Genomic DNA, 15,803 nt, shown 5'->3' with positions numbered 1-15,803 from the left:
AAATGGCTCCCCTGTGGTGCTGTTAGCTTCCTGGTGTTGGATGATGATGAAGTACGTCTTGACGCGCCGGTGAAGTGGTCACCTCTCCCCTATCTCTATTCTTTTCACAGACGGTGTTGAATGACTCTGCGCGGATCCGAACCGCCTTGCAGGGTTTCTCTTCAATCCTGGAGCAAATGTCCCAAGCGGTGGAGGTCTCGGCCCTCGGGGAGCAGCTGGCCGAAGCCGATCGCCAACTGGCGGCCGTTCAGCGCAGCTTCGCGGCTCCCCTGGCTCAGCTGGAGCACGCCGCCGCTGTGAGTCCTCCCTCCGTATTGGCGCGTTTGCCTCGCTGACATTGGCCCGTGTCCTGCCGCCGTTCCCAAGGAGGTGGAGATGATGGAGGGGGAAGTCGGGAAGCTGGAGAGCAGCGTCGCCGAGATCAAAGCTATCTTGCGGTATCCGGAGACGTTGCCCAGCCCTAAGGAGGAACGTCTGAAGGTGATGCGTGGGGTTTGTCCTCTGTGAAACGGCAACACACTCTTGGTGCCTGAGCTTACAAAGCTCTCTGACGGATCGACCGCAGGCGGTTGAGCAGGAGATCCAGTCCATGAGGGGGTGCATCGCCGACATCCAAAAAGCAAAGTTGGCACTTCGTCTACCGGAGAAGGCCGAGAAGACCTTGACCGTCTTTCGTGTTGTCGATCAACTCCAAACTTCGCTGCTGGAACTGGAGAAGGTGAGTCCCGTCAATCGGACTCATCGCGCGCCAGGACGCGACCGAGTTCCTTTCCCTCTCCACCCCGTTTTAGAAGGTTCCGGCGCTCTTCATCCAGCAGCTTCCGACCCGGACGCGACAGACCGGAGGCAGAGCTCGGCCGCCGCCGCCGTCCCAAGCGGAACTGTCCAGCTCAGACGAGACTGAGGTAGGTCGCCGGTGCCCCGCATTTGTCCTCACAAGTCCAAAGGGACGAGTGATCGTCCTCTCGCCCGATAGGACGACGCTCACGATCAGTCGGCCCACATCAGGATTGCCCGCATCAAGGATGATGTGTTGCAGCGTGCCGGAGCCTCTCTGAGGGCGGTCGAAAGAGCCACACCTGAGCAGAGACGCGCCGCGACGGCCGACGGCACGCCGGTAAAGCCCGAGGTAACAGCCAAACATCCCAAGCAAAAGCCCCTCAGGCCCGTGAAATAGCGCTTTTTGCGCATGCTTGCACAACCACCGTTTTTTTTTTTTTTTTTTTTCCTCACGGCTTTTGACGCTGGTGTGAATAGTACGCTAGGAATACAGCCTGTCTTGGAGTTAACAAGGATTCTTTGCGAGGTCTCCGTGTCGGGTCCTCCAGAGTACTTATCATGTTGTCTTCCTCCCAACTCACCTGATTGAAACGACAAACTCAGGGGCAAGCTCGGGTGTCTTGGAGGAGGTTTTACATTGAAGGGCCCCGGTGCAGAATCTGCTTTCCCCCCCTGTTGCCGCTACGCTAACACGCTCGGTCATCGTCCTTATGAGTATGCAACGGAAGGAGCGTAACGCGAACTCCAGCGATGCATAGGCCTTGCCGCCGTCCCCTTGTCATCGTCCGCTCTCAGGCACGTACCCCTTGTTCCCGCAGCGCGGGCGCGACAGCGGCGAGAACGAGGCCCGCCGGGAGAAGGGAGGGCAAGCGCAGGAAGCCAAGGCAGGTGCAGGAGGTGTTTTGTGGTGGCTCTGGGGTGCTTTCCAGGGTGCTTCTCCAGAGGTAACCAAAGGATTTGTCTTCTTCAGTGCTTGGCTTTTTTCCCCACGCGAGTATCCAAGAATCGTCTCGTGCCGCCATTCCGCCGCCCCCTAACTCGCGCAATTCACCGTTCGCTTGTCGGTCGTACTTCGGGATACATCGTGAACTTCTTCGAGTATGGACATAGCATGCGAGAGCGCCCTTATATCCGCTCGCATGTGGGTGTTACCTAGAAGTGGGAATGCATAAATACTGTAGATGTGTGATGTCCATGAATGCGGCAGAAAAATGAAGGCAATGTTTGGTGACCCAGATCACTCATCAGAAAGAATCTCTTGACAGAAGAGCAAATCATACTTCATAGCGCAGCAGATATTCGAATGCATGCACTTTGAATGTACACGATGGTTGTCCGGAAACAGGGACACATTCGAATTTGGGACTTTATTTGCCATTGAGGAATTGTTTGGAACCTTCAGCCCGACTGATTCCCGGTTAGAGTGTTGAGCGTATCCATTTGACTATTTTGCAGTCCATCAAGTCGGCGGTGACCGAAACGAGGTCTTTGAACGATTTTTGTCTTGTCGCGTCAGGTTGACAGCCAAGTGGAGCCGAGCGAGCCGGAGAGGAGCCAAGCTCGGCGGCAAGCAAGTCAACAGGTAATGACGTCGACCGCGTGCTACTCGCTTACCCAGTCGAGCCGCTCGTAAGACAGTCGCGGTGCCGACGCGCTTCCGTTGGCAGCGCAGCTAATTGCTTCCCTGGACTGGCGAAAGAGAACAAAATTGGGAGTGGCTTACGGCCTTTTAGCCAGCACGTCACCCGCGGCGACGCTACGTGCGCCATCCCCTGCGAGCGGGGTGGACCTCTTTGCATTTTGTGCGGTTAAGCATCGGTTGAGTCGAGTGAACAATTTTGTCTTGGGCCAGGTGATAAATCCAGCACTTACTGCTGCGCCCGTACTCGGCCCCTCGCCGACCGGCCGAGGCCGTCCCAACAGCCGACTGGCTTCCGTCTTTCGAGGCGAGCCTTCTTTGCGCCTTTCCGACAATTGACGCGACCCGGCAACCCGCGACGCGAAGGCGATCAAATGAGAAGATGTCCGAGCCCCGGCGGTTTGTTTGGGGGGCCGAACCATTGAATCCAAATGGCAAAATCTTTTGAGGAAGGGAAATTCAATCTGCAAAACGCAATCTTCTTATTTTGATTCATCTGCTTTCCTCTTAGGTGACAAAATGAACAACGGGTTAGCCCTAACCCCTAACAGGAGCAGCGCCACCGACATTAAGCATTGCGCACCCCTCAGACCTTGCAGGCGCTACGCCACGGAGCAATTCTTGAGTGCCTTTTTCAAAATCTGGAGCCACTCTATGAAGGGTTAACGCTCTGCGCCGCTAGCTCGCGGCTCTGCGAAAAGGGCAGTGGACGCATGTTAGTTGAGCAGTTGTGGGGTTTCCCAGTATCTGTTAAACCAAGGCCGGGCCGCTTGGAATTCCAAATGTCTTTTCCCAATGGAGATGTGGAGAAATGCCGCACGTAGCTTAAACCCTAACCCCCGGCAGAGAGGAAGGCGTGGCACCCGTGCGCCGTTGCTCCGGCTCACCCCGCTCTTTGCCTCCCCGCTCGTTTCTCTTTGTTCGTATAGGACTCCGGCGAGACGGATCAGAGTTTCTGTGAGGACTCGTCGCACGGCCTGGACTCTGTCAGACGCCCGGTAAACACCTCCAGCTCCAGCAAAGCTGCGGCCGCTTCTCAGCAGAGCTGTTTGCTCTGCTAGCCGTGGAAAGCCTCCAAGCCTTCTCCTCAAGCAGACCACAACGGGCCTGCAGCCTTTTAGACGCAGCGGCACGCCCTACTTCCTTCCTAGACATGCCGTAAAGCAAAGTTCGCGAATGAGCTTTGAGACGAAGCCGGCGCTCGTGGCTTCTACAACCGAGGACAAAGAATGGCGGGACTGGGTTTGAGAGAAGCCAGGCCGGGGCAAGAATGCTTGACAAGTCAACGCGGGTCCTTCAGTCTCCTTCCATTTGCCGGTGTGTGAAAAACGTGACTTTCCCAGGAAGAAACATTTGAAGCCGGACCCAACGACAGCCAGAGTTGCCACGTAGCGCGAGCTGTTGATTTTGGCCGTCAAAATGGCGGTGTCAACATTCATATTCTTTGAGAGAGAAAGCGGAAAGCCAAAGCAGATTTATTTGAGGTGTGACGGGTGACGGCGGCCAGCCCGGGCGCAAGCGTTCGCTTCTATGGAAATCCTACTCATCCTATTGGTGTCGTGAGATTATATCGCCCGCTTCAATGTACCGGAACAGTGGCTTTGCTTGGCCGTAGCATGAAGAGCCGGCGTCATGCGTGGATGGAGCCAACGGCGTTTTGGAAGGGCGGGCACGCCCCGTCGCCTTGTGCCATCCGCTTTGCTATTTTGCTAATCAGCTGTTTGTATTTACACGTGAATTCCGACGAGGCCCGAAGGCCGTGCCGATAACGCTCTTCGACGCGTTGACTTTTTTGGAACTCGCCGCTGACGGACGGCAGGTGACGGGCGCGCGCCGCCGGGTTCCCGTTGTGTGCGAAAGTTGCCCTTTTCACCTGCCGGCGTCAAGTCCAACAAGGTCTGCATGGATGACATGTCCTCCCTTCGCTGACCCATTGCCAAATAAATCTCCAACGCTGATTCACTTCGAGACTCTTTGTGTCTTTGCACGTCACGGGACCGATAATCAAATCCTAACGCCCTCTCTCAGGCGCGTGCTTGGATCCTTTGCACGAAAGAATGGAACGGATAACATCGGAGAAGGCAGGAACGGTCAACAGCTAAAAGTTCATCTCAAGTTTGTGCCGGTCTTGTCCTGAAGCGCCGCGTTACCGTTGAGCCCGGCCGACTTTGACGAGTCGCAGTCGGCAGCGTGGCTCGGACTATCTGGGCCCGTTGCTGGCAGTTTGGCTCTATTGAACGGACGGGAGCCAACGGAGGCGTTCCTGGCACGCTGCCGTTCGCCTAAAACGGCTCCACTTGAGCGGCCAACGCTTCGGGCGCATCGAAGGCGGCCAATCGATATCCTTCAACAGGCCGGGCCCGCAGATGCGAAGACGCCAAGAGTAACATGCTGCTGCAACTCGCTTGTATGTAGCGCGGAACCCCGCTATTAGTCATTCGAATGACTTTTAACGATTTCAATCAAAAATAGTCCGCCGCCGGGGGGGAAGACAAGTGCCTCTAATCCCCTCTTCCACATCTGGGAGCCACCCGACCGCCAAGCGGATCCCCTCATCCATTTCTCGAAGGTATAAGGACGTAACTGACACGCGTCACGGAGAGCGGCCTCGCTGCCTCGGTGCCGCCTACCGCACGATCAGCAAAAGGAGCTTGTCTTGGGTCAGTATTGGCCAGGCTCACTCGGTCGGCAGCAAGTTGGGCTGCGCTACAGAGCGTCTCGACAAATGGCTTCCGTCAGCCGCTCCGGCAAAGCAGCCAGGTCAGTAATTCCGCTCACCTCCACGAGAGGGAGACATTCACCTCTTAAGAAAATGCCTTCTTGGGCGCAAATCTTAACCCTCACCGGCAAGGTTCCGGACACTAAAATCTGTAGTGCCATGCATTGAAATCCTTAGCCGCTTTCCAGCTTGCTGGCTTCCTTTTGTGTGTGGCTGATTTCAAGTGTTTTCTTATTGTTTTTAGTTTTTCTGTATGCTCCGCTAGTTTCTAGTTCGATCAACACTTGTGATTTTAGCTTCCGGGAAATCCCCAGAGGGAAATAGAAATGACAAAGGCCGAACTGCATGGACTTGCTCCCTTTCTAGAGAATAGGAAGACGAGATCTAAAGCTGCCGCTGTGCTCAATAACCCTAACCCAGTAACATTTGTGGAGTTGGGCGGGGCAGGTGGTGTTAAATCCTTAAGAAATTAGTTTGACGGGAAATCTGTTGCGTAAGATGTAGAACATGATCACTTTTTTTCAATTTTTAGCTGAGCTCCTTTTCGCCCCCTTGTCTTTTGTTTGCCATTCAGAGATGGCAGGACTGACTCACCTTGTGCGCACGGGCGCCGCCACCCCCTCGGGCACCCCCCCATTATACAATCAAGGATTTAACAAAATGCATGTGGTGCGTATTGTTTTTAACCCAATTTAGCATTATCCGCCCAGACAGGGTTAGGTCTTTGAACCCTCCGCCGCCAGTTACTGCTGCTACATTATCTATGAATGTATTGCTTTGTTTGTTTTTTTCTTGGGGCCGCTCTCTCGTTTGGGAAGAGGAATGGCGATTGTCATCGGCGCGTTGGCCGCGGGCGGGGTTTTGCACTACCGCCGCGCGCTTCACCTCGTTGAAGACAAAAGACTTCGTCGATCTATTTTCTCAGGCAGGGCAAAGCACGTCCTGATGCATCACCCAGCACGCAACAAGTGAGCCTTGGAGGTGTAGGTCTGCTCCGAGTCTGCTATCCGTCCATCCATCTTCTACAGCTGCGTAGGCTCACACCTTTCTGTATCTTCACTGACTTATCCTTCCACGGATTTTGACCCCGTCTGTCGAGCGCCGTCTGCCGGCTGAAGCGACGACTCGCCTCTGACCCGTCAAAGCCTTGATCCTCCTCCTTCCCGCCTGCTTCTCCTAATCCCTTCAAGGACTGGCCATCCCGCCGGCGGAGCGGGGAGAGGAGCCCAAAGCGGCGGCAGAGCTCAAAATCCATGCGCCCCCTCCGTCTAACCACCAGCGGTGCTATGCAGGAGCGGCCGGACGACAGTTCGAATGACCGGGCCGGCGGCCCGAGCCGGCTCGGCGGCATGAAGACGGACCCGAATCGGTACGCCGCGACGGACGACGTCCCGCTTCTCCACGAGCACGTCCAACAGCTTCGCCGCCGCTGGGAGGAGCTCTGCCTCAAGGTCGGGCCACCGTCGTCGTCACACGCGCTCGCCATGCGCGGTCTCGCCTTTTCTTTCAGCGCCCTGCGTCTGGGCGCATCATCCGGAGCGCCTGCTCCACTCACGTAGCGTTGCGCGTTCTTGGCCTCCCTCACTTTGTTATCTGTCAGCCTGTCCCCCTTTGCCCCGGCCAAGTCGAGCCGACGGTGGAGGCGGACGGCCGCCCCGCGCCCACGGTTAGGTCGGCTAGAGTTTTCCACCTTTCCACTTTGGGAGGAAACAAGCCTTTGGCTACTACCTCAACACAAAATGTATGAGTGTTGTGAGGTTTGCCAAGCGACAAAAACATTTGGCGCCTTCCGGCCTTGACATCCTGTTCATCGGGAGAACATTTGCGGGACGGAAGAAATGAGGTTTAGTCGTGTGAAACGAGGTCTTAAGACTTTAATGACTTTAGTGCTTCTTGGCTTCAGCCAGTCTTCACAATTGTACAATTGGGTTGAGGGCGGTGAACAGATGGTGGCAGCGGGGGGGAGGGTAGGGTAGGGGCAGTAAGGAGCTTTGGTATGCAAACGGGCCCCAGAAGGAGGGTGGGTGGGTGAAGCGCTTGTCAAAACTTGTTTGGAAATTTGTTTTGGAGCGCTTCTCAAAACTTGAGTTGAATTTCTTTTGGTCTCGCTAAAGCTCATGGATCGTATGTGCGCCATGCACTCAGGTGTCCCTCCGCAAGCAAGAGATTGGAGACAGGCTCAACGCGTGGAGGATGTTCAAAGAGAAGAACGCCGAGCTGTGCGATTGGCTCACGCACACGGAGAACAAGATGGCCGATAAGTCCCACGTCAACATCGGGGAGATGGTGGAGAAGCTCAAGAAGGTAAAAGCGCAACCTGTCCGTACGGCCGGCCGTCACGAGTGCTGGCCGGCAGTCGGCCGGTCAACGCATGACAGCCAATCTGTCACGTCGCATCCCAGTGATCTTGCGATGCTCGGAAGTTGAACGCGGGAATGCTGTTGAACCCCCCCTCCCCCCACTCACGCCCGCACTTTCCCCCGCTCGTTCACCGGCGACGTGCTCCGTCCTCGCGGCAGGTTATTTTTCATTCAGACGTCAGACCGGTTCGCCTCGATGACGCCGACGAGCAAACCGCATATTCTGCTCGGCTAACGGGTCCGCCTGCTCGATGCTGACGGTTTATTTGGGGCGCTCAGGACTGCATGGAGGAGATGAACCTGTTTAGTGAGAACAAAAGTCACCTGAAGCAGCTGGGAGAACAAATCATCAACGCCAGCAACAGAACCAAAGAGAGCGACAGTACCGGCACCGTCTACGGCGTCAATGACCGATGGCGGCATCTCTTCCAGCACATTGAGGACAGGTAGGCGGGCGCAGCCACAATCTTTGACTTCTTCTGTCTACTGCGGAGTATCAGCGTCGATGGCCGACATCTCCGGGAGCATCCCTTTTTCAGAAAAGCACTCCAAGACAGAGACCTGTTTGTTGGCCTCCGATAGCTGTTCGTCATTGTCCACGCTTTTGGTCGGCCAACCCATTCGTGAGAAAGTCTTGCCCCGTGGCTCTGCCAATCTATTAGTGAGAAAGAAACGGAAATAGGCCACGTTCGGACTTGGCCGCAAGCAACGCTTGCCCAGCAGCTGCAGAGCTTGAGGATCGAGGCCTTCGGGGGCCACAGGTTTCGTTTTGCCACGGCGTGGTGTGTTTGTGACTCTTCGAGCCTTTGAGTTGGGATGCGCGAAAGCGTCAGACAGACCTGTCCCGCACACCCGCCGCACTTTGGGTTCTCGAGTCGCAGGAGCAAGCAGCATAACGGTTAGGCATTCAGAACCCAAACCGCTCTGAAACTTGGAGGCACGTCCTGCAAGATATTTGTTTTTTAAACGGAAGCTTCGGCCTGAGGAGTGAGCAATGTGCGCCTCTTTTTTGAGGGTTGCCAAGCTGAAGGAGACGCTGGTCGCCATGCGGCAGCTGGACGCGCATATGAAGGACCTGCGCACGCGGTTGGCCGACGCCGAGGCTCGGCTGGCCCAGCCGCTCGTCTATCGCGTTTGCCACGCCGACGACATCCGTCTCAAGCTCCTGCGGCAGCAGGTCGGTCGCAAGCATGCTCCCCCTTCGTTCCGCTCATTCTTCCATCCGTTGTCTGCCCTTCCGTCGCGGGTTGAACCGATAGCATCCAAGTGGCCCTGCTTGAGCACAATGATGGAAGACCCGACCGATAATTGACAGAACCGCGGCTTGAAGGTCGGGTCGAGACGAGTCAGGAAACCGGAGGGAAGAGGCGCGCGGGTACTCCCGTCCGCGAAAGGCGCTAACGCGACCGCCGTCGGCCATGCAGGACGTGCAACGCGACATCGAGGAGCACGCGGCGACTGTGACGACGGCCCTGGCTGCGTGCGGCGGCCTTCTGAACGACACCGATGCCTGCGGCAGCGAGTCGGAGCGCGACGCCATCCTGCAGACGGCTTGCGGTCTGGAGCAACGCTGGAGGAACATCTGCGTCACATCCCTGGACAGGAAGATGAGGTCAGAGGCCTCCAGCTGATGATTTGCCGGCCGTACTTAGCATCCGAAGCCTAAGCTTTTTGTACGGGCCGCGGTCGAACACAAATCGAAATAGATGGAAAATGTGAGCGTCATCGGTCGGAAAAGGCCGGCGATTCCGACATCTGAGACGATTAACTTGTTCGCCCGTTCAGAATCGAGGAGACGTGGCGTCTGTGGTGCACATTCCTGGACGACTTTGCTCGCTTTGAGGACTGGCTGAAGGCGGCCGAGCTGATGGCGGCCAATCCCGACTCTGCTGACGTCCTCTACACCAGCGCCAAAGAGGAGCTCAAGAGGTTTGAGGTGAACGTTTGGAATTTGGTGGACCGTCATTTCTGGGCCGGGCGATGGCAGGCAACAGCCTTATTTCCTGGGATGGCCAAGACTGCCACTAACCCTATTGTTGCCGTTCAAAGATCTGCTAAAAAAAACCCCCCAAAAAACAAACTGAGTCAATTTGGTTTGGTCCGTACAGTAACTCGCACAAGCGTTTGACCAACTGTCTGGAAAGTTCCAGTCCAGACTATCCACCAAGAAGCTGTTTTGGAGGGCTCCCACAAGTCGTGCCTCAGGTTAGAGCCTTAAAATGCCCCTGACATAGGATCAGCAAACGGGAAGTCGTGTCATCGAGGAGCAAGGGTTGGAGAGCCGTCTATGTGCGGCACTGTCAAGACATAGACAACGCGTTGGCTAAAGTCCACTCAAGTTCCAGCATTCTAACGTGATTATTTGTTGGCGCCTGCCACCGCCCTTTCGTCGTCAGGCCTTCCAGCATCAGGTTCGCGAGCGTCTGACCCAGCTGGAGCTGCTCAACAAGCAGTACCGCCGGCTGGCCCGCGAGAACCGAACGGACGCTGCCGGCCAACTCCGCCGGCAAGTAAACCAGGGCAACCGGCGGTGGGAGAGCCTCCAAAGGCGGGTGGCCGCCGTGCTGCGACGACTCAAGGTGATCGACCGCCCGAGCCTCGGGACGCCTTGGCCTAGTTAGTTGATAAAATGGATCAAATCTCGGTTATACTTTTCATTCTTTCATTCAGCTGCAGGTCGCCATCTCAAGTTGACAGCATAGAAAATGCGCACGTGTAAAATGTATGATTCAATTCAGAGTTCAGGCCATTTCTTTGCAGAAGGTTAGCCAAACTGTTGATTATTGTTTCCCTAAGTATGTTTGCAAAAGGTTGCCAAAGAAGGGAAATGTGAGGACGTGTATTTTTGCTAGGCTGAAATTCTGAGGATATGAACACGATAAAAGGCTGTTGAACATGTACTCACTTCTCAAACATGATCATCAATTTATTTGAAAGAACTTGAAGCCAAAATGTAGCATTTGTATTAAGAGTAAGGGTTAAGAGCATTTCGCAGTGCCATTGCCGATTGTGTTAGTTTGTGCTAATTTAGCTGATGCTGCATCCAAGAGGCGATGTCGGATGCAGTTATCATAGCTATCGGTAACGTCGGCGGTGTGAAACGGGTTAGACCGCACGAAGGCACAGTTAGCAACGGCGGTCGTCTCTCGATCCGCTGAATAAGGCAGACATTTTGCAGCTCCCAAAGCTCAGACATCCCGTCACCCACACGAAAGGGGCTCTGCGTCGTCTTAACGCCTCCTTTGCCAATTTCAGCAGGATCCGGTAGGTTTGGTCGCTGCCTGCTATTTGCTGATCTCCGCATGTGGCCTCGAGGCTCTTGCTTGTTTCTTCACAAATCCAAAAGGTCTCTAAGTGTGGAGGCCCACCTACCCGTGTCTCAGGTGGCGCAGTCCCCTGGAAGCTTCTAATTTTTGTCAAAAGGAACAATCTTTTCAGAACCTGTATAAAGGTTAACGTCAACATGACGTTCTCAACAGTTTGTGACCGAAGCACACGCTGCATACTGTATGTTGGTCCTTCTGATGGATCATCACAATTCGGGTTTTCGACATGCCGCACTTGAGCCTAGACCGCATTGTCGGAAGCGGACGTACGGGACGTAAGGGACGCGCGCCGAGCGCCCCTCCTGGCGGCGCGAGCCGGCTTCTTTCGCAGCAGCAGTCCTTTGACGCGATCTCTTCTTTTGGCTGCCGGACACCTTGTAAATGGGGATACGCCACACGGGGAAGTTAGGGAGAAGCCTTTTGGTACTCTGTCCCTCCACGGCCGGAATGAGGGAGACTCGACAGAACCATCTGGTTGATGCCGGTCTTCGTGTCGTTTAGCACTTCACGTCCCAGAGGGAAGACTTTGAGCGGACTCGCGAACGCATCCTAATGCGGCTGACAGAGATGGACCTGCAGCTCACGGACGTGGAGCACTTCTCCGAGAACGACGCGCAGGAGAAGACGAGGCAGCTGAAGGTTGCGCGGGGTTGGGCCGGGGTATTCCACTGGCCGGCCATACCCCTCTAAACCGGGCTCTTTCTCGTCTGGGTCGCAGGCCTTTCGGCACGAGATCACGGTGAACGCCAATAAAATCGATGCCCTGATTGTGTTTGGGGAAAACTTGATACAGAAGAGCGCTCCCCTGGACGCGGCGCTCATTGAGGACGAGCTGAAGGAACTGCACTCGTATTGCCAGGAGGTGTTTGGCCGTGTGGATCGTTTCCACCAGCGCCTGGTCTACCGCCGCGCGGTCGGTGGCCCGGGCCCGCATCGACGTGTGGTGTTTTTTCTTTTTGCCCACCGCCAACGTCTGTCTCGCTGCAGATCGAGCTGCCGGAGGAGGACCCGTCTGAAAAGGAGAACCCTGCCCGAGCCGGCGGTGCGGCGTCTTCGTGGAGCGACCCGTTCAAGCAGGAAGCGGTATGCCGCCAGGTCTCGTGCCAGCCCCCGGTGCCACCACCGGAATATTTTGGAAAGGAGTCGCCTGCCGACGTGGAGTCCCTTCCTCTCGAGTGGGACCACACGGTGGATGTGGGAAGGTCCTCGTCGCGCCAGGATGACGAAGACGGTGCCTTCGCCGCCGTGCTTTCAGGTAACACTTGACTCTATTGGGTCGACCCTTCCCGGGCTCAATTTGGATTGCAGTGGGCCACGCTGACGAGCATGCATTAAGACAATTATATTCGTCCCAAACAACGATGATGATATGAGCATTAAAATAAGTGCAGTCAGGTGAGGCGAGGATACCAAGCGCATGGGTCCTTGAATTCGTTCCCTTTTTTTTTGGACACGTCTCATTTTGACTATCACATCTCATTTTGACTTTCATCCCTTCATCTGCGCTTTCTTTGGCCGGTTCAGAGTCAGATGGGCAGATGCTGTAGTTGGGAAACCCAGATCGGCAACGTGGAGGAACATGAATCCGGGGCGTAGTTATGAGCATGATAAGGCACACGTGGCGATCATTTTTGCACCCCTGAACGTAAAACGAGAAAAGAGTCTGCAGCTTGGGTTCGATGGCCAGAGATTACGTAACGGCAAACGTTCCGCTCGAGGTCCTCTGACAATGCAAACACACACAGAGGCAACGACGTAGCTCCGTTACATGTTTATATTGTGAATGTAAAGCATTTGACTTTTCCATGTTCCACAGTGCCGTCCGCAAGCGACACGCCCGGCTGGCGTGGTCCCGCCTCCCCGCCGAGAACGGCGCGCAGCCGGGAAGTCTGCTCCGCGTCCTTCCTCCAGCGCGACTACGTAAGGAAGCCATCGCGCGGCAGAGGATGACGGGCCGCGCCGTCTCTTGATGTGCGCTCACTCGCGCCATCAGATCAAGTTGATGTCCGAGTGCAGCGGAAGCATCGACGACCTCGAACGACTTAAGTCCCTTCTCGACGGCGAGTGGAACGCGCAAGTCCCGACGCTTGTCCCGGGCCTGAGCGGCTGCACCGCACACCAGCCCGCGGGGACGGGTAAGGGCGCAGTATTCCGTCGCTGAGACGGAGCGCTCGCCGACGCGGCCGTGTTCAATTGGGCTTGAGCCATTAATCTGGAGGATTTACGTCTTGGCCTTGAAACCTTTTGACAGAAATCTTTCTCCTTACACTTTGTTCTGGCGGCTGGTGAATGTGCCACGTTGACTGAGCTCTGAGCCGTCAGAGTTGCAGGGTGTATGTGTTGAGGGGCGGTCGCTGCAGGATGGCACGCTGCTCAGAGGACTTTGATAGCAACGGCGGCGAGTTCACCCAAATTGCAAAACCTGCGATTTTGTGTGATTTTGACCGACTCTTTTACAAGTTGCGGCCTGTGATCGCGCGAAATGCGTTGGAAATTGTTCATCACTCCTGACTGGCGTGTCACTACCATAAGATTTTGACTTGACCTTTTAGGACCCTTTCCGGGGCCACGGGTGCCTGTCTTTAAAGTGTCAGGATATCTCTCTCTCTCTTTCTCTTTCTCTCTATGCATATACTGCACACGTATAGACGTGATTGAGCGCTGGGAGGTGGCGCAGGCCCACAAGCTCCGACGGGAGGCGGACCCGCAGCGATGGCAAAAGCTCAAGGCTGAGCTGCATGACATCACTTCCTGGCTGGACAGGAAGCTCCCTGAACTGGAGGCACCGCAGAGGATCTCGACAGACGCAGGCCTCAAAGACTTTGAAGAAAACGTCAAGGAGCTCAAGGTTGGCTCGACCGTTTAGTTGGTCCCGCTTATGGATTATGGCCACCGCTAACCATATTGTGCTCAAGACATTTAAAGCCCCTCAAAAGCGAATGGCACTGAAACCACACAGTGACTGACCTCTTATTTGCGTAACATTAGAGTCGAAGCTGACCTTTGCCTGTTTGTCCTGGGTAAGGAGCCGAGTTCAAAGAGGTGTTTTGAGCCTTAATGTTACCCGTAGTGTGTCTCGCAAGTCACGAGGGGAATCCTGGCTCCAGAGCAGTATTGTACTGCTTGTTACTGCTAGTAAAGAGTTAACGCTCCGTCGCGGTCCGGAGTATCATTTATATTAAGTGTGAAAGTTAGCAGTGTGACTCGCCCTCGGCGACACAGGAGACGCGGAAGGCCTTGGGCGTCCACAAGCGCGCCCTGATCTCGCTCAACCTGACCGACTTCCCGCCGGACGACGACGACGAGTGGCCGGGGGCCCTGAAGGAGAAACTCGTTTCGGCCAATCGCAGCTGGATGCGGGCCTGCGGTGCCCTGGAGCGCTGGGAGGCAGAGCTTCGGTCCGCGCTCGCGCGGTGTCAGGTGGGGTCCGCGGCGGCCGACGCCTCTCCTCACTCCCGCTTGGCTCACTTCTCCTTGGCGTTGTTTAATAGGAGTTTCACCAGTCGCTGCGTGCAATGCTTTTGTGGGTCGCTCAAGCGGAGCTGCGAGCCAGCGCGGCCGCCGCTCGTCAGGCCTCGCCCTCGTACGGCGCCATGATGGAGCAGCGCCGCGTGCTGGAGGTAAGAAAAATGCCCCGCGCCCCGTTCGCTCTCCAACGCCGCTCGGGGTGACCCCCTCAGGTTTTGCGGGAGGAACTGAGAGGGCGGCGGGCGGCCGCCGAGGCGGGTGCGCGACTCCTCCCGGAGGCGGGCCGCAACCGCACGGAGGCCGGCGAGAAAGTTGGCGCGGTGAGCGCCAAGATGAATCTGCTGCTCGGGCGCGTCCAGCAGTCCCTGACCGCCCTCGACTGCGACCTCAGCACCCTCGGCCCCCGCGAGGTAGGCCACCGCGGTCAACTTCCGAGCGCCCTGTGCGTCTCGATGACTTGCGTGAGTCAGCCGTTATTTGTGTCCGTGTGTGTTTCTCAGGAGGAAGGACAAGACTCAGCAGACGGCGGGCAAGGAAGGTAATTAGTCCTGTGTGAGATGCTCACGGCAGATGGGTGACGGAAAGGTTGTGCATTTTGAAATGGCAAGATAGCGAGGATGGAAGTAGGGAGAGAATGAGGGAGGGAGGCAGGGGCGGAGCGGGACACAAGTACAGGAAGGGAAAGAGGGAAGCAGCAAAGAATGTGGTAAAGAAGTCAAGTTCTAGTTTGTCAAGTTCCAGGAAAGGAAGACGATTGATGAGGGTTGAAATGTTCCGCCCTTGAATTCTTCCATTTCCCTTTTTTCCCGACAACCTCTTTTGCTGTCCCTTCTTCATGATTTGCCCCTTCATTGGCCATCTTTGCTTCCTCTTTTTTTTCCCCAGTCCTTCCATCTTTTGCGCTTTGCTTCCAGTGTTGCCTCTTTTCTCGCGCTCCTTCTCGGGTCCCCCTTTTTATGTATTGTCCCTTACCGTCTGCCCGCTGCGCTCGCACGCTTTGATACGGCGCTTGCTTGCAGGGAGCCCGAGGAGGGCGGGGACCCGTCGGCCGAAGGCCCGTCGGCCGAAGGCCCGTCGGCCCGACGGTCGCTGCTGTACCGGGTCCTGAGGGCGGCCTTCCCCCTGCACGCGCTCCTGATGCTGCTGCTGGCCTTGGCGTGCACGGCGGCGCCTCGGCCTCCCGCCTCCGGCTGCTCGTTGGCCAACAACTTTGCACGCTCCTTCTACCCCATGCTGCGCTACACCAACGGTCCCCCGCCCACGTGACGCCCGGCCGGCTTATCGGACCCGCTTCCGGGGCCCTTTACGCCGTATGTCTCTGCGATGGTATTTATGTTGAGGACTTGAAGGGATATCCTTTCCTGAGCGTGCAGCAAGTGGCAAAATACAATTTTAGCCGTGCGTGAAAAATAATTACACTTAGTTGTTCTTTGTGCAATGGCTACAAGGGTCCAGTATGTATCCCTTTGAAGCTCCCACCACTTGGAGGAGCAGCGGCGGCAACTCGCACC

At 56.0% G+C, this 15,803-nt stretch overlaps 1 protein-coding gene across 1 annotated transcript in view; it reads left to right on the top strand.

The window, feature by feature from the left end:
• Positions 1–15,705, top strand: part of syne2b (spectrin repeat containing, nuclear envelope 2b) — a 52,819-nt gene extending 37,114 nt beyond the window's left edge. The window contains 29 exon segments of the mRNA XM_088433601.1: positions 111–296; positions 367–480; positions 566–718; positions 792–905; positions 977–1,129; positions 1,599–1,724; positions 2,297–2,362; positions 3,349–3,479; positions 4,559–4,609; positions 4,989–5,179; positions 5,713–5,807; positions 6,329–6,589; positions 7,284–7,442; positions 7,778–7,944; positions 8,513–8,675; positions 8,923–9,110; positions 9,284–9,434; positions 9,895–10,077; positions 11,326–11,463; positions 11,543–11,737; positions 11,812–12,079; positions 12,641–12,744; positions 12,818–12,959; positions 13,473–13,672; positions 14,047–14,244; positions 14,316–14,444; positions 14,505–14,702; positions 14,793–14,830; positions 15,312–15,705. Coding sequence (XP_088289727.1) covers positions 111–296; positions 367–480; positions 566–718; positions 792–905; positions 977–1,129; positions 1,599–1,724; positions 2,297–2,362; positions 3,349–3,479; positions 4,559–4,609; positions 4,989–5,179; positions 5,713–5,807; positions 6,329–6,589; positions 7,284–7,442; positions 7,778–7,944; positions 8,513–8,675; positions 8,923–9,110; positions 9,284–9,434; positions 9,895–10,077; positions 11,326–11,463; positions 11,543–11,737; positions 11,812–12,079; positions 12,641–12,744; positions 12,818–12,959; positions 13,473–13,672; positions 14,047–14,244; positions 14,316–14,444; positions 14,505–14,702; positions 14,793–14,830; positions 15,312–15,558 — 4,509 coding nt within the window. The 3' untranslated portion in view covers positions 15,559–15,705.
• The last annotated feature ends 98 nt before the right edge of the window (positions 15,706–15,803 follow it).

The sequence above is a fragment of the Hippichthys cyanospilos genome, chromosome 14 (assembly GCF_059441005.1).
Source record: "Hippichthys cyanospilos isolate Australia breed blue-spotted pipefish chromosome 14, RoL_Hcya_1.0, whole genome shotgun sequence".
In the NCBI taxonomy this organism is placed as follows: Eukaryota; Metazoa; Chordata; class Actinopteri; order Syngnathiformes; family Syngnathidae; genus Hippichthys; species Hippichthys cyanospilos.
Note: the sequence above shows the minus strand (reverse complement) of the source record. Positions and strands in the feature narration are given on the sequence as shown.